Here is an 18,746-nt window from a genome sequence, read left to right as displayed (position 1 = left end):
TGTATGGAAGTCAACTTGGGTACCGGTTTCAAACATTTTTCAGAGTCTTCCTTTGAATTAAACAGAAAACAGAAACCCATAAAGCTTTGATCCCTTTAATGGTCCCACTTTATATTGTGACATTAAATAAAATGTACTTACACTGAAATTAATTTTTTTAAATTTGTTACAATGTACTTACTGAGTCAATGCATGTTTTTACATTGTATTATGATTAATTAAAGACCTTCATGTAATTACAACTTTATTTAATTTCTGTAATTACACTGCTGACAATCCCTTACACCTCAACCTACCCTTAAACCTACCCATACCACTAAACTTGTCCCACACCCTACCTGTACACCACCCCAAGAGCACCAGTACTACAAAATAATATAAACACAGTAAGTACATTGTATTTATTTTTTGAGTAGATATTACACTAAGAAATGCAGGGTTCCACACTATTCATTCACGTTGTCTTAACATAAATTGATTAAGTTAATTTAACACTTTTAACAAATTTATGTGGATTGAACATAAAAAATTAAGTTGTCTCAATGAAATCTCAAGAATTGTGTTGTTTTTTATTAAGTAGTTTGAACAACTAATATATATATATATATATATATATATATATATATATATATATATATATATATATTTTTTTTTTTTTTTTTTTGAGTGTGAAGTTAAGGCCACCTACTATCAAAGTGGGACTCCTTTAACAGTGAGTAATTGTATTACTGTTATTTTTTGTCATATTTCGTTGGGGATGTAGTGGGGGTTGTACACCTGTTTAACTGCTGTTAAACAAATATCTATTTACTTATTTTTATTTATATAAATATCACACTAGCTCAACAAAATTGGCAACAGAGGATGAGAAAAAAAGTCTCTTTGTCTCATAAGTTTGGTGTAAACATCATGAAAGCATGAATAGGGCACTCTCATTTCAGGCTTCTGTACTGCCAAAAAAGCTTTCCTCATACTTTAAGTTTCTGTCTCGTTTCTAGTCCAAATGTCTAAAAATACTTAAATCAAGATGTTTTTAGACAAGTAAAACGTTGACTTTTTTTTCTTAAAAAATTATAAAAATATATATATATTACTTAGAAAAGGTTTCTTGATTGAGTTTTTTTTAGATGTTTAGACTAGAAACCTATAAGCAAGAAAAATCTGTTTTTTTTTTTGTGTTTGTTTTGGCGGTGTGGTTTTTTAATGGTGGAGTTATTTCCTTGGCATATTTTGGCCCTCTTATTATTATCTTATTATTATAATACTCTTCTAAACCTTGTTCAAATGCCACAGCTTTGATCATGTGCATCTATTTGACATCTTATAATAAGTTATAATGGCTACTTCCAGCAGCATAACAAACAAGATCACAAAGCTCAAATCATCCAAAAGGTTTTCTGTACGTAACAGTTGAGTTCAACCCCAAATACTAGCAGTGCACATCTGATAAAGTGGCCCGTCAGTTTATATATCTGTTTCAATATTTAGGAAATATAAAGGAGTGTCATTTTTTATAGTTAAACCATCATGGCTACCGATTAATCACCCCAAGATTAAAAAGTATTGTATTGACTCAGCAATCACTTTCGCCTGTCGAAGTGAAATGACTCTCTCAATAACCTTTCTTTTTCCACACATAAGCTCATTTTCAGCATTAGTGGAGACTGGTGCATATAAGCAGGAAGGGGATCTGTTTGGCTTAAGAGGGTCTTTAGCTGCACCACCTGGAAAACTCTTAGTTTACAAGCTTTTTCCTTGACAAAATAACTCAGAGCCACGTGAATATAATGGTGAATCTATATTATTTTTTGTCTTAAAAGGCAACTAAGGAGTGTAATTGTAACTACGTGGAGTGAGCATGTTTGTTGAACCATTCTCAACAGAGATCATAAACTGGTGAGAGTCTGGAGAGAGTGACTCGTCTTGGTTCAGCAAATCAGACTAGAGGTTACAAGGATTACAGGTTGATTTAAGTACGCAAGTATAAGCCAGATTATCGCCTTACAAGATAAGTGTGGTATTCTGAAATCAGCCCAGAACTTTTTAGGCTGTCTGTGATTTGACTCTTTAATCTGGGGAATATTTTTAGTTTTGGAATCACTTTGCGAGTGATTTTTGCTCAACAAACATTCACGTTCATCAAGCTTTAGATTTAAACCTAAATTAAGATGATCTCAGGAAACATGTAAGAAGAAGGAAGCAAATAACGGCACACTAACCTTCGCAAGTGCAACTTTGATTCTCCCCTTATATTTGCTGCATATGAAACCGAATTAGCAGCAATCATCAAAAAGCACAGAAATAAATCTGTAAAAGAAAGAAACATTTTATTGACCCATTTTGAATCAGTTTCTCTGCTGAATATCTGAAAGTTTAGCATTTATTTAGACCTATGATGTCAAACCTTACACACACAATTAGATGCAATCGTTAAAACTTACCTCACAAACAGTAAAAACTCAACACTGACGAGAAATGAGTGATTGCAGACAGGTAGTTTGGTCCATTTTATGTCACTTTCTGTTATTTTCACAATACATTTCTGTGAAGCATGATGCTCAGCATCATAAAAGCCTCACCGCTGAAGACTTTAAGGGGACATATCCTCCACCTTGGTTACATAACTGATAATGACCACGCAGACGTATCTGTGCCGAAGCTCTTTCTCTGTACCCTTGAGGACTGACCTCTTTTATCTGTACCTTCCTTTAAAAGAAGGCTGTATGTATCTTTTACAACATGGGAGAGGATTCACAAAACACAAGTTACTTTTAAACGCTAAGCGAGCTCTGAGTTGATTTTTTAATTCAGAGCTGTTCACATTTATTTAACTCATATGTACATATTTATGAATTTAAAAATCTAAGTGCGTAGTCAGAAAATCCCTGCTATCAAAGATCACAAGCACAGAGGTCAGGAGTTAACAATTTGCGCGAGATGTTCTTACAACAGAGATCATTGAAGCTCTGCTGCACGATAACACGATTCAGAAAAAAAAGCACTTTTGTAAGCATGTCAGCTGTTTTACAGACAGGCCCACACGCAGTCTGTACATGTGGAATGCTCCGCAGATTTCTGCACACCCATCCTTTGCGATCCTTCACTTTTACTTTGTCTAATCTCCGATGGAATAGCCATCTGTCTAGGGTGTTTCCTTGTCTAGAGCTTAAAATGGCGGTAGAGGCTCCAGCATCCCCACAACCCTACGTAGGACAAGCGGTTTGGAAAATGGAAGGGCGTATGAATGAATTATGACTACAACAACTTAACAAGTCTGACAGGACATTCCACAGAATTCAGAAGATTCGGCTTGGGCCTCGTCTGCAGTAGCTTTTTATAGTCTTACAGGAGATAGATGCCGTTTGTGTACTAGTACACAATGAACTAACACACAAATAAACTGTGATTTGGCAAGGCTGGAGATGTTTGGAACAAGAGCCGCTATTTGTAGATGACTCCGAGTATCCACACACCTCTGCCTTCTGATCACAACTGCTGCCAATTACACTGACTCGCTATGGTTACATCATAATTTTAAAGTCTCTTTAGGTGGCATGTAGTCCTCTACTGTACTCTAGCATCTTCTTAAAAAGGAAAGGTACTTTTGCTTGCTCCCCTGTTGAACAGGAGGTTGATTTCTCTGACTGGTCCAAAAGCTCAGTCCACCACATCAGGGGTGGTCCAAAGTGTGTGTCAGACCATGTGACAGTGCAAACGATGTAATAAGTGTCTTCATATATGCTACAAAGGACTAATGTCCCGTCTCTTTCCAGTCATGCTCCGCTCTTCTTTGACACGGTGCACAGCTTCAATCATGTTAGTGATGCCACTGAAATCATCTGCTGCTGGATGTCTGAGCTGCTCTCTCACAGAAGAGTGCAAGTGCCTGATTTCTTATCATCATCGGAGCCACCGGAAGACTCTTTCCGGTTCGGATCACTGAGCTCATCAAAAAGTCCAGTGTCAATCATCTCCTGTTGCCAGGCAATGGACACCGCACCTGTGCTAAATTCCTTGAAGAATTTGTCATCCTTGGCGTCAAACTCAATACCCTTAATTTCAGAGAACTCTGCAATGTCACCTGTATCCTTTGCATAGACCACATTGGGTTTGGGCACCCAGGGTGGATCGATTAGTCCAGCCTCCAAGCGAGCAAAGTTGATGGACTTGAACCACTCGTGCTTCCTAGGATCATCATTCCTGTGGAAATTGTACAATTTTACATCTTAGCCATGAGGGAACAAGATGTTTGATACATTTCAGAATACGATTGCTTCATACTTAAGGAAAAAAATCAAGATCACTGTTACACCTTGAGTTCAACCAGAAATGAACATTCTGTTATTGATTACTAGCCCTCATGTCTTTCCAAACCCCTAGACCTTCATTCATCTTCAGAACACTCACTCACTCACTCACTTACTCACTGTTCTTTGGTCACAGAAAAATCAACCACCAAATTCCTCTGGCCTATGTTTTATGTGCAACCCAGCACTGGGAAACACTCATGCACTCTCATTCACTCATGTGCAATGCCTAATTTGTTTTACCCAATTCACCTATAGTGCATGTCCTTGAACTATGAAGGAAACTAGAGCACACGGAGGAAACCACATAAACACACCCTGCAAGCATTTTTTGTTTTTAAAAGATGTCTAATAGATTTCTAATAGACGTCTAAACATAGTCGTCTTGGCTAAAACAAGGCTGAATTTGGGCTGTCAGTGAAAATCTAATAGACTAGAATAGAAAGAATAGGCCAAAACTAGACTAGTCATCAAATAGACAGAAATGAATGAGTACACATGTACCGTCTGTCTAATCTGTCTATTTGACCACTAGTCTAGGTTTGGGCTTTTCATAGACGTCTATTAGATTTTCACTGACAACCCGTTTAGCCTCGTTTTGTCTACATTTAGATGTCTAGTAAACACAAAATTGATTAATGGGCAGGGAAAACATGCTAACTCCACACAGAAAGGCCTCCTGGCAAAGGATTCGATTCAGCAACCTTCTTGCCACGAGACCACTGTGCAAACCACTGAGCCACTTTGCCACTTCCTCAGAACACAAATTAAGATATTTTACATGAAGTCTGAGAGCTCTCTTTTTTCAAAAGGGTCCTGAGACGTTTAACGTCCAGAAAAAGAAACAAAAACATTCCGCAGGACTGCAGTTGTTCAATTCTAATCATACAAAGCTAAACCTTTTTAGCAAAAAAACAATTTTTTTGCTAAAACACTTTTGTACCACCCCCCCCCCCCCCCCCGCCTAAACTGTAAAAAATAATTTTTCAATAATTTAAACAGCGCAACACACAAGCTTCATATTGCCAATAGTAAACATGCACCCTAATCTGAGGAGGAATATATTTGTGAACAAAGTTGGGTTTTTTGCACACAAAAATGTTATTGGAGCTTCAAATTATTACAGTTGTACCTACTGAACTTATATGAAATGTTTTGACAATCTTTTTAGTCCCTTTTCTGGACTTTAAATGTCTGACAACTGTTGTTGTCTATGGGGAATTAGAGAGCTCTCGGATTTCATCTAAAATAATCAGAATTTGTGTTCCGAAGACCAACAAAAGTCTGAGGGGATTTGAACAACATTATAGTGAGGAATTAATAACAGAATTTACATTTTTGGGTGAAGTAAGATGTATTGAAGGACTTACTTGCAGCCAAGACGTTCATCGATCTTCTTCTTGAGGAACTGCTTGATGATGTCTATGGTGGCAGCGTCGAAGTTCTTGTGCTCAAACTTGGGCTCCTCATTAAGGATGCGCCTCTGTACCTCTTCCTTCTCCACCTTCTCCTTCTTAGCATCAGGGCCTTTAAATGGGGTATATCCAGCCACCATTTCATAGATACTACAGCCCAGGGCCCACCAGTCCACTGATGTTCTGTATGGAGTCTCATTGAGGATTTCAGGTGCCATATACGCACCTGTTCCAGCCTGTGTTAAGGGAAACAAAGGGTCTGAGGTTCAGAATGAACTCTAATATTATATTTTCTTGTGGCAAGCTGGTCAAATTTGACAGTTTATTATGGAAATGTGATCATTTGTGAAACATCAGAGGTGTTTATAAAGTAGTAGTAGAATATTTGTGTATTACCCTATCTATTACCCATGCCTCATTACCTATCTTTGCCAGAAAGAAGAAGCTTAATTGTAATCCTCTACTGACTGTCAGGAGCCATGTGCCGATCCACTGTGATGAAGCAGACTGTCTACTTATATAAAGACAACCATTCTTAGCCACAAATGGACATGTGAACCTTTGTGTACATGCTTTCACGTGGAGTCATTCATTAATAGTACTAACCTAATGCCAGAGTTACTGTACCTTATCAGTTGACCTACATGGCTCTAGGACAGATCACTATGAGTGCTTTAAACCCCATTTTACAAGACTTAAATCATCTTAATAAATAAACAGCCCGCTGATGTAAACTAAACAAGATGTTTCAAAGTATTTGATATCCTTGTATACTGCTAAGTAGGAAGTGGATTCTAGAGGTATTACATTAGTTCAAGTAGAAAATGCAGTTAACTATAGCAAGATGTAGCATCGACAGTCTCAGTCAAGCTAAACAGAGTGTTTACATGTTGAAAGCTGCACAGTCATTGTGCTAGGCTAACATAATTAGCATACCTAAACTAGAATGATCTAGCACCTACAGACCAGTGAAGCTGTTGATTGGGAATATAATAGATTTACATACATGAAACTGACAGGTCAGGGCTTTAAAATTGTTAAATGTGCAGGAGATTAAGTCTTTAAAGACAAGAACACCTCATTGAAGAATAGTGATAAACAGAAAGTCTTCAAACATACGATAGACATGCGACAAATAAAAAACTGAAGCGCTCCCCTCCCTCTGCCTTTGGCTGTCTGATCAGAGACAGATTTGTGTAATTCTTTCTAAGAGGATCAGGAGTGTAAAGCCAACCAAACCCCCGGTGGTTCAGCTTGGGCTTCAACCTGAACTGAGGACTCAAGAAGGGCACGGGATAATAAGCTTAGGGTCAGTGCATGAAAGTTGTTTCATTTTGACTTTTGATAATACATCAAAAATGCACACGAGCAATGAATATGCAACCTTATTTTAAGCATGATCAAGGCTTACACCACAACAGGCAGATTACGTTGAGGAAAGACATGAAGGAGGCAGCAAATTCTACATTTCATAAAAATAATTAAATTATAGCTATAATATTCATCAGCCACAGTAGCTTCAAACCCACTTAGTCTTGTTATTTGGATAATCACTTTCAAATGATGGAAATATGTTCAAAGTTAAGTTACATTTATCTCTGTTAAAGTACTAAGGACTTTAAATCTGCACTCAACATTTTACTAGGTAATTTAACTATTACCGTTTATTTAGTAAGTCAATTTCACTGGTTTCCGATTGACTTAAAAATGTAAAAACAATCCAGTGGATTTTGCTATTAGCTGAAGCTTCCCAGCTGCTAATGTGGCACTGTCCTTTTAACCTCAATAATAACTACTATCTTCATGTTGTTATTGTTGTTTTTTTTTACTTTGACATTGATGATTACTGAACCTCTTACTTCTCGATGCATTTGTAGTGTGGGCCTACTAAATGATGTCAAATTATTGCAATTGAAAATCATTTTTGGGCAGCTTTAGAAGCAACAGCTAAGTCCTATGCAATAAATCAATAAAATAATTATAAAAATAAATATATACAAACAAATCATTGTTTGCAGGGAGTAAATAAAAAGTTTATGGAGAGAATGAGATATGGGTGCATGTAAGGACACAGCAGCTAACTGGTCTTTCACTGGTGTAGCTGTACTTAGAATGATGAAGATCACAAGGAATTATGCAACAGGCACATAAACCTAACAACAGTAATCCCGATTTACCATGTAAAAGACAATCTGGTATGAGGTCCTAACCCTGTTCTGGTAGCATTAGGACTGGCAAACACTAAACATGTGGACTCGAAAGTAAAGGCAAGAATAGGAAAGTTAGTAGACCTTATGCATGGAGACTTTAGAATATGCCCACTTCTGGTAAACTGTCATGCCATTACGAACTCTGTTAAAGATTTGATTTAAGATGCTTTATCAAGTGGGTCTTACACTGGACAAGAAGCACTACATTAAATTCCACTGTTCCATGTCATATCTTTAAATTATGAACATTTATTTTACCACAGTATATTCAATAAATTTTCAGCGCTCAGCTACTGCTCCTCTTTACACTTACATTTATACCTCTATTAAACTCATGTTACGCTTGAACAACTAAATTATTGCACAGGTCTATTAAACTGACCATTTTATTTTTTTAATAGTTGTTTATTTTTTAGGGGTTTTAACTTTTATTATGACAGGACAGTAGAGATTTGAGATAGGAAAGCATTCAGAGCAGAGAGAAGGAAAGGATCGGCAAAGGACCTCGAGGTGGGAATCAAACTCATGTCGCCGTGAGCACATTGGCGCTATATGTCGGCGCACAGTACGACTAGGCTATTGATGCTGACAGACTGAATATATTTTAATTAAATTACATTATCCATGCTGTAAAGTAAACCTCAGGAAATTGGAGACAGCCACATCAACTTTGACTGGAAGTTATGTGTTTCTGAAAAACACTTCCGAGCATAAGGCCCATTGGCTAATTAAAATGGACTTCAATGATAATTGTAATCCCCCCCCCCCCCCCCCCCTCTCTCTCTCCATCTTAAAAATCTGTAAAAATTCTCTAATTTTAGATTCGGAGTTAAAGTACTCTTACGTAGTTTGAGAATTACTCTCCAACCATCAGTTTTCATTTTGTATGCACACACAAACACACTCGAATACTCTCCTGTGGCATCAGTGGAACAAATCACAGCATAGAGACGAAGAACTCACCTTCTGGCTGATGGTCTTCCCAACAGCAATCTCCACAGCGAGACCAAGATCTGAAAGACGGCACTGGCCCTGGCTATCCAAAAGCACGTTCTCTGGCTTCATGTCACGATACACGATGTCCATGTCGTGCAGATGAAGGATCCCGGTTGCAATCTGGGCTGTATAATAGATGATCCGATCCATTTCGATTCCCTTCTCCCCAATGTTATAGATGTGATACTTAAGATCACCTCCATTCATCAAGCTCATGACCAGGCAGAGGTGGGTCTTGGTGTCATAAGCGTAAGCCAAGCTGACAATGAACAGGCTGTTGACCCTCTCCAAGATCTTCTTCTCGAGCAGGGCCATTTTCTCACCATGTTTCTTCTTGAGGCGCTTTTTGCAGAGCTTCTTACAGGCGTACATCTGGCCGGTGTTCTTCACTTGCACTGCGCACACCTGGAAGTGTATAAACACGGTCAACATCTAAATATTTTATTCAAGAACTTTGAGGAGACTTAACATAATTTGCACCGCATTAAAAAAGCACCTACCTCTCCAAATCCACCCTTTCCAAGAGTCCTGAATTCGTAGAAGTACTTCTCACTGATAGGTTGTTTCTCGTACTCTTTCCACTGTAGAAATTTGTCGAAGAACGGAGATGCCTGGTATTCTGTAAACGGCTTGCCTTTGAGGAACTCTTTGGTGGCGGTCTTCACCTGTCCCATCACCTCCTCGAAATCTTTATCAGAAACCGCCTTGCACTTGGTTGCTACATCTCCGGTCAGAAAGGTGAGGGAGCTCTTGGAACCCTCTTTGCAGAACTTGTTGATGATGTTTGTACGAGCCTTATCTCTGGCAGCACTCTCAGACAGTTCCCACTCGTTCAGATCATCCAGAAATTCTGCAGCGGTGGTGCACTCCGGCCCCCCTTGACTGAGGTACTGGCGGAACAGCTTCTTTCCAATCGGTTGCTTTTCGCAGAGGGATTCAAAGTCCTTGTCCAGACTCGTCCTGAGCGAAGCACATTGCTCCGGCTTGGGCAGAGACAGACTCCGGCGACGTTTCTTCATCTCCTTGTCGTCACCCCCTTGGGCTTTCAGGTAGGCCGTGTTGGCCACCAAGTTATCGAGTCCCCCCATGTCACACATTTTGGCAGCTGTGTTGGGTTACCTGCCCTAGAGAAATAAAAGCTCCGTGGACAGTGCTATCAGACTAGAAGATGCTACTGCCAGCGTTCAGTGGTTTGTGTGCGTCTCGCTTTGAAGTCAAGGCGCGAATGAGCCACTAAGATGCGCGCACCTACAGACCAAGACACACTGACAACCCAGTAATTACTCATTTAGAATTAAATACCTGCAAGGGATTTTCACTTAAGTATATTTGTGTGGTCTATACTCAGCTACTGTTCAAGGAAAGGAACTTATAAGAGGGTTCTCCCACTAAGAAGCTTTAGGGCTGACTATATTTAGGCAGATGCAGAGCGCTAGTAAACGGATGGCCACCGGGCTCTGTTGTCTAAACATAAATGGTGATACTATGAGAGGAGCAAAAATGTGGGAGCTAACAGCTCAGCATGGAGAGTACAAAATGCTGAGGCCAGCAGGACACACTAAAACTTTCTGCTGTTGTTTATAGGCCAATGGCTAATGTGCTATTGCCACACTAAATGCCAAAGATAGGGGCTGATGTCCCACTGCTGGCTCAATCAATTCGATTATTTTATAAATGTGTTTTACGATTTTAACTGCTGGTTTGAATGGTTTGCCTGCTTTCTATTCCTATCACATGATTTCTGACTATACTACAGTTCTTTTACTCAGAGACTTATCATACTTTGCACATCCTTATCAACAGACAAACAATCAGACTTGGGTGTACTTTAAATGCAAGAAATAACACACTTTTCATAACTCAGATGAATTTTTATCCTAACTTTATACAGTATTTCCACTCATTTTATGCCTTATTATCAGATAAATTCAAATTATTGTTGTTGTATCACTGATGCAATGTGAAAATGCCATTTGTAAAGTCAAACCTCTTGAACTCTGCTGCACTGACCTCTTTTCTGCAGTGTGTCAGTCTCTCCTTCTTTAATGAGCCTTAGCTTTTGCTTTAATTCCCTCATTTAAATACTGAGGCTATCCACATTTTCCCAGTTGACCAAATTCATTTAATTCCACTAACTAAACAAAATAAATCATAAAGATTATTAGGCATAATTTTTATTCAGCATTATAAAATATATAAATGTGTATGTTTTAGAATAAACCATATAATACAAGGCAAAGGCGATGGTTAAGTGGTCAAAATATTTCCCAGGGGGCATCTTTAAAATCACATCAAAAATATGAGTTAAACTGACTACAAGATGACATCAAATTGAAAAACAGTTCTGTAAACAATTTTAGATGTCAGTTTTGACATCAAGGTATAGTTTACATGCATTGTAGGCATACTAAATCTAGTGTACATTTGTAATTGAAATTTTCAGATTATTAAAACTTTTTATATTAATATGTTTTGGGTCTGGGTTTTGGTGGTCAAAGGGTCATCAGTATCTGGATGTCGAATGGATGTCAGGTTCTTCAAATCGATCAGCATTTTTTACGTTTTATGACGTCAGTGTCAATTTGATGTTGTTTTTGCATTATAAAATTATTATATCATAAACATATAAAGGCCATCCATATGGCCAGACAGAATCTGCGTACAGTTTTTGCTTTTTCTGTGGAGAGTTTTGAAAAAAAAAAAAAATCTGCAGATTTATGCAGAATGATTTTAGGAGTATCATAACTAAAATTTAATTTATGAACCTGATGAACTTTTATTTAATGTTTACAATGCAAATGCAATTAGATTCACTTATTTGGTAAAAAAAATCAATTCTCATATAATATATTCACTAAAAGACAGAAAATATGACTTTACAAACTGTATTGTAATTTAATCATATGAACATTTTACAATTACAATTATTCTTTCACAATAATATATGTAAAATTAATTTAAGAACTGAATAAATGCAAATTTACACACATTTACACAAGTAAATAAATAGACTCAATGATGGACTAAACATCTGCAGAAATCTGCGGATTTCTGTGTAGGCCTAGGCGTCATTTTCATTCAGCATTATTAAATGCTGCTCCGGTTTCCCCCACAGTCCAAAGACATGCGATGCAAGTGAATTGGATGAACCAAATAAATTGGCCATACTGTGTGAATGGGATATTGTGTGGGTTTTTCCCAGCACTGAGGGTACTATCAGTGCTGAGTTGCATCCACTGTGTAAAACATTTGACAGAGAAAATGACAGTTCATTCTGCTGTGGCGATTCCTGATACACAGGGAATAAGCAGAAGAAAACATGAAAATGAATTATTTCATGGCCAAAATGATTTCATTCCACAAACTGACATAATATCTCACAAAAAAACTTAAAATAAATGTAACCAATATTACTAATTGTTAAAATGCTTCCCTTTGGGCATCCTAAAAACCACATGAAAAGTCAAACAGAGTACAAAAACAACATCAAATTTGAAACACAGTCGTGTAATCGATTGTAAAAGTGTTTTTGATGCCAATTTTCGATGTCAGTTTAATGTTGTTTTGACATCAAGGTAGTTTACATGCATTGTAGGAATACAAAATCCGGTGTAAATTTGTAATCGAAGCTCTCAGATTAATAAAACTTTTCTTATATTATATTTTGTTTTGTTTCATTACTTTAGTGGTCAATAGGGCATTAATATCTGGATGTCAAATAGATGTCAAGGTTTTAAATTCAAATCGATTAGCATTTTACATGTTTTATGACGTCAGTGTTAATTTGATGTTGTTTTGCTTTTATTATTGTACATGAAGGTCATTAGGCATTATTTTCATTCTGTGTTTTAAAATATATAAACATGTGCATGTTTTATTTTTCATTCTGCTTTGAAGATTCTTGATAAACAGGATTAAGCTGAAGGAAAATGAGTATAAAACATATAAGTTTGTTTTAAGAAAATGAGTTATTTCATGGCCAAAATGATTTCATTCTGACATAATATTTCATACAAACCTGAAATTAAAGGTAAGCATTATTAACAGTGGAAAAAGGTTTCCAGATGTCTAAACCACATAAAAAAACACATTAAAAAATAAGTAAAACTGACTACGTTATTGTCAAAACAACATCTAATTGACATCTAACTTTGGTGTAAAGTCTTCCGCCCAATCCATATCCGTTTTCAAATAACAAAGGACAATGAAGAAAACGCACGTTTTTCTGTTTTTCGTTTGCTCACAAAAAAACGAAAAAATAAGTTTTGGCTCAATTCTCATTTTTTTTTTTTTTTAATTTAAGGTAGTAAATGGATAAACGACTTCAAAATTCATTTTACAGATGTAGGCAGTGCTGAAACGCCCATATTCCTCTGATTGGTCAACCAAATCTGAGCTTGTGATGTAGCCCTCAAAATATCTGTGGACCATCCCCCTAGCTTTCCATTATTGTTATCTAATTATATTTTCCTTTTTTTTTTTTTGAAAACGGATATGGATGGACAGAAGATTCCCTGATTGTATAAGAAAACCAATTTTAAAATCAATTTTAGATGTCAATATGATGTTGTTTTGACTTTAAAGTAGTTTACATGCATAGTAGGAATACAAAATCCAGTGTAAATTTGTAATTTGTCATTGAAGCTTCCAGATTATTAAAACTTTTCTTACATTATAATTTTTTTGTATTAAAATATTAGTGGTCAATTAGTGACATCAAATCAATTGGCTTTATTTTGCTTTACATATTTTCTGTCGTCAATGTTAATTTTAAATTGCCATTAAAGTGCCCCTAGGGTCGTTTTAGCATTTGTTAGTTCCTATTTTTCATTGTAAATTAGGCAAAATGGTTTAAACTAAAGTGTGTAACACACATAAAGAGTTTTATAAAAATAAAAAAGGAATAATTATGAATCAAAACAAGCTTAATAAAATAAAATATACCTCAAAAGAATAGCTATATTATGTAAAAACTAAATGCTGATTTGAGTCATGTGGACCACATTTGGTTACAGTTATCCCATGCCGACATGGATAGGGCATGCTCCAGTGAGGGGTCATGTAGTTACAAGAATTACACAATTCTTCTACTGTTTGAGAGTGATCTCTGTATAAGGCTGGGCGCATCAGTATAACCTAATTCAGTCCACTAAAGCTAAGCTAATATGAGTTAATCCATACTAAAAGTGTCTTATGCTTCTAAAACAGACTGAGAAGGGGGGTCTCATTCACGTACACCACAGTGAGACATTAAAGCTCAGTCAAACTTTCTAGGTCATGTTGAACACCGGCCAACTACATGGTTATGCAGCTGACAAATGTGTGACTGAAAAACCTTCAGAATCAACGTGCAAAATGAAAGCATAGTTTGAAAGCAGCACATAATGCAAGATGGTCATTCATGTTAAAAAAATTGGGCCTATTGGTTATTCGATGTAGATCATCTGACACAGCTAGGCAGACAGTTCTGTCCTTTGGGGCACTAGGATTGCCTTGTCTCACCTGGAGATCACCTTTTCTTACAGGATTATGCAGGTGGTGGAGAGAGAAAACGGACTCTCAATCCCCCATCTGATTTTAACCCAGAGACACTGAGCAGATCAGCAGGTCACTCGCACAAATGCTACGATACCACAGTAATGAGATTTTACCTCACAAATCTGATGTATGTTTTTTCCAAAATGTCAATCATTGCATGTTTACCGTGTCCGCAGCTTGGAAATGTGTTTTCTTTCTTTTCATATGACAGAAAAAAATAGAAAAAAATTCATCAAGGATAAACACAACAGTTTTTTTTAAAGCAAATCGGTTTTCTCTTGTGGTCCTTTTTGTAAAGTACAGATTGCAGGCTACTCCTGGTTAGGCATGGGCCGGTATAAGATTCTGACGGTATAATAATCTTGAATATAAATATCTTTGTATTATGATTACTGCTCTAAAAATAAATAAATACATAAATAAATAAATAAATAAATATATATATATATATATATATATATATATATATATATATATATATATATATATATATATATATATATATATATATATATATATATATATATATTTACACACAGTATATATACAGTATATATTTATATATTTAGTATATATTTATATCCCTTTTAAACACAACATATTGTATTTTAGGGAACATTTAAAATATTTTATATTAGAAAACATGTCAGGCTGAATAATTCAAATGAATCATTGACTTCTGTTGTCTTCATTTGTTTCAAAAACAGATATTTTATTTACAATTTTAAAACGGAATCTTTGGATATGTTAGCTATAGATTCTGTTGTCCTAAAAAACGACAACAACAAAAAATGTAAATAAAAAATCTTACTTATACCTTAGGAATGGTATTGCGGAATATTTTGATGGATTTCAAACCTTGACTTTTCCAAACCTCTGCATACCTTAAAACGGTTCTCATCCCATGCCTACTCCTGGTAACACTGACACTATGTTAAACAAACTACAAAATCCATCAACAAACCAGCCTAAGAGCCAGCCTTTAGATTTGAAACTAAACCTAACCACATTTGCCATAATTTTAATATCCAAAGGCATAAAAAGGCCCCAGAACATTTAAATACATACACAGTTTTAAAGTGGCATAATGTCACTGGAAAAGTAAAGATCGTAGACAAACTTTATGGTGGCTTGAGAAAGACTGGTCTGACAGTTTGAAATAGCTTTGAGGTTCAAATCAGAGGTGTCAAACTCATTTTAGCTCAGGGGCCGCATGGAGTAAAATTTGTTCTCAAGTAGGCTGAACTGGGAGGGTTGGGATTGCGCTATGTATTTAAAATGGGGGCAAAGGTTTGGTGGGTTGGGTGGGGGGTAGGGGGTGGGGGGAGGGGGGTTAAGGGCTGTGGTTGGGTACCACGCCTCCTTTTTCAAATGGTATTTTCATATGACTGAACTAGTACGAAACAGCCACTAAACTGACAAAACATAGTTACATTTCCTCGTGAGATCACCTCAGTGTGCAGGGCTTCCCACAGGTTTGAAATATACTTGCAGTGGCAGCCGGATTGAAAAACACCTTTTTCCCACAGCACATAAAAGGTCAACTACATGCGACAAACAAAAAATAATGTGATTTTGAACTTGATTTTTATTTATTATGGCACTGTTATACAGCTTTTCTTTTCAATGGTTTAAAGGTATTTTAAAAAGGCTGTTGAAATAATAGAAATCCACTATTTCTCTTTCATGCTATTTAGGAGCCATGTGCACCCACTAAAAGGGTGCTCTCTCTCTCTCTCTCTCTCTCTCTCTCTCTCTTTCTCTCTCTGTCTCTCTATCTATCTCTCTCTTTCTAAAGATGCTATATTGGAATTACATATACAGCATTGTCAAAACGTTTTAGATATGTATAAAGTATGTAACATATTAATGTTATTAAATTAATAAAATATACAGCAACTGAAAAATAAATATCAGAAAAAATAAATAAAAATAGACATTATTGCAAAAAATTATAATAACTCCTAGAATAAAAAGTGTAGATTATTTAAATAAGGCAAATTAGTTGATTAACCATTTCTGATGGTGATGGTGATTTTGGCGGAAAAGGCGCATCTGTGGGTGTGCAGAGCACGTGAGAGTTCCTGTGTGAGTAACAGATCGCGCATACACAGAGAACCAGCAGTAGGAAACGTGCAGAGCGAGAGACGATTTTACACTGGTTAATCGATCGTGAATGTTTCGTTTTTTTGGACGGATACAAAAAAAGTGTAAAAGAATGATAATAATAGTATTATTCATGTGTCACTACCAAATATACCTGGGCGGCCCGCCCAAGTAAAGTCTATGTGTGGGAAGCACTGGTGTGGTAAGACGGTATAGGTGAGGTCTTTTGACCCATTCACACTGGGCATCAGCTTCGATGCTTCCCCTTCACTTTGAATGGGTGATGTCAGGCGTTGCCGAATTGCATTGTGGATCCGTCGGCGCCACTCCAGCAGTTGGGACTTTCTCAACTTTTCATACAGCGATGGAAACGTCAGCCAATCAGATCGCTGTATGCAAATACAACAGCTCAGACAGTGTCCTATTGCTGACTAATTTAATTGGCTAACGCTGCTATAACGATCGCGTCAGCCCCAACTTCAGACACGCCCCAGGAATTCAGCCCTGGCACTGTAGCCACACCAGCCCACATTACCACACTGAAACAGCCCCACTCACAGACACGCACATTCACTATTTAGTCTACAGATGGTGAAATAATATGACATTCTTGCCAGATTTTGATTATGTATGGGTAACCTCGGTTTGGGTCGGCCCATCTTGAAACCAGGCGGCAGTTGCCGATAGGGCCAAATACTTAACATTTATTATTATTATCATAATCATAATTTCACATCTAGCAAGAGATAAAGCTGTCTGCACTTAAAAACAATACATATATTTTTTAAAAACTGACCGGCCCACATTAAAAATTTGGTCCGGCCCTTCTGGCATTTGCCAGAATTGCCAGATGGCCAGTCCGCCCCTGACACGCCCTCTGTCAAGCGTTGAGGCTGGAGGCCCGTGTGAATGGGGCGTTTCTCTCTGAGATGGCTGTCAAACTGATGCCGATTCAGCCTTTTGGATGAGATGAAATTAAGTTTGCTGTTGTGCCATCCAGTGGACACAATTGGAACAGCAGTATATTTTTTTGAAAAATTACAGCTCACAGAATCATCTCGCAGGCCGCATTCAATTCATTTGTGGCCTTGATCCGGCCCGCAGGCCGTACATTTGACACCCCATTGAAGTAGTTTTAAAGAAATTTGAAACAGCTGGCATACAGAGATAACTACATATAACAGACTTTTACTATGGATTGGCATGTTTCTTAGGTGGTTGCTAGGGTGATCCGATTCGTTGCTAAGGTGTTACTAGGCAGTTGTTGTGGTATTCTAAGTGGTTGCTAGATCAACCACTGAGCAGTTGTTAAGGCATTGCGAGGCGGTTGCTAGGCTGTTCTGAGTAGTTGCTAAGACATTGCTATGGTGTTCTAGGCGCTTGCTAAGTTGTTGCTAGACAGTTGCTAATATGTTCTGAGTGGTTGCTAAGGTGTTCTGAGTGGTTGCTAGGCAGTTGCTAATGTAGGGTCCAGCCAGTTGGTCCAATGACGGTATCCAATGGTGGATGAAGGTTCACTGCATGTTCGGTCTTTCCAGTGCACAATGTTGATTTATATTAAACTTAGCTCATATCTGACTCCAATTTTAGTATGAGGTGGTTTAGAATATTAATATATTTATCCTCGTTTTATCTGACTCTAATTATAAAACATTGAGAAGGTTATTTTGTTTCCGTTCACATTAATTTAGATTATGATTGAATATTCTCTTCGGTTCATCATTTTATGTTATTCTCGTTCATTGGGATTCCTATAACATCCTGAATCTTGTACCGGCCGAGTATACAATTTCTTAAGCACAAGCATGTCAGTCTTGGTCACTAAACAGTGGCGATTGACCGCTATCCTAAACCGGCAGAACCCTACTTACTCAGATTAGGATATTTTTTATGCGGTCCCCATAGGTCTGCTACCTCCTAAATCAAACAGAGCTATTTAGTCAAATAATTATCATTACTATAGAATTAAGCAGACCAGTCGTACTTAAACTATTAGTAACTTTGAATAATCACTATACTATCTAAATAGTATTATAAGTTTATCGGGTGAAGGACTATCCCCTTAGATATCCTTTTACAGCCCAAGTATACATGAATTAATGCCAATGTGTTAGTCGGAGCTCTAGAGACATCGTATGGCGTGCCGCAATGCTCCGTCTACCGTGTTCTAGTCC

At 37.2% G+C, this 18,746-nt stretch overlaps 1 protein-coding gene across 2 annotated transcripts; it reads right to left on the bottom strand.

Moving 5' to 3' along the window:
• Positions 1 to 2,492: 2,492 nt before the first annotated feature.
• On the bottom strand, positions 2,493 to 13,120 carry grk7a (G protein-coupled receptor kinase 7a). Of its 2 annotated transcripts, NM_001031841.3 has the most exons (4): positions 9,429 to 10,155; positions 8,896 to 9,333; positions 5,678 to 5,958; positions 2,493 to 4,200 (listed from the first exon to the last, which is right to left on the bottom strand). In NM_001031841.3, exons 1-4 carry the CDS (start codon positions 10,023 to 10,025, stop codon positions 3,867 to 3,869), a joined length of 1,650 nt encoding a protein of 549 aa, NP_001027011.2. In that variant the 5' UTR covers positions 10,026 to 10,155; the 3' UTR covers positions 2,493 to 3,866. The 2 variants fall into 2 exon arrangements, 1 of the variants encoding a protein (NP_001027011.2); XR_015477884.1 differs by lacking the exons at positions 2,493 to 4,200; positions 5,678 to 5,958 and adding an exon at positions 6,019 to 8,670 and having other exon boundaries at positions 8,771 to 9,333; positions 9,429 to 13,120.
• Positions 13,121 to 18,746: the final 5,626 nt, after the last annotated feature.

The sequence above is a fragment of the Danio rerio genome, chromosome 2 (assembly GCF_052040795.2).
Source record: "Danio rerio strain M-AB ecotype USA chromosome 2, GRCz13ab, whole genome shotgun sequence".
Classification (NCBI taxonomy): domain Eukaryota; kingdom Metazoa; phylum Chordata; class Actinopteri; order Cypriniformes; family Danionidae; genus Danio; species Danio rerio.
Note: the sequence above shows the minus strand (reverse complement) of the source record. Positions and strands in the feature narration are given on the sequence as shown.

Coding starts and splice junctions, on each gene's coding strand:
- grk7a (NM_001031841.3), bottom strand. CDS start 10,025: ATGTGTGACATGGGGGGACTCGATAACTTGGTGGCCAACACGGCCTAC. Junction 9,334..9,428: donor GAAAGGGTGGATTTGGAGAG/GTAGGTGCTTTT, acceptor ATACACTTCCAG/GTGTGCGCAGTGCAAGTGAA. Junction 5,959..8,895: donor GGAAGACCATCAGCCAGAAG/GTGAGTTCTTCG, acceptor CCCTTAACACAG/GCTGGAACAGGTGCGTATAT.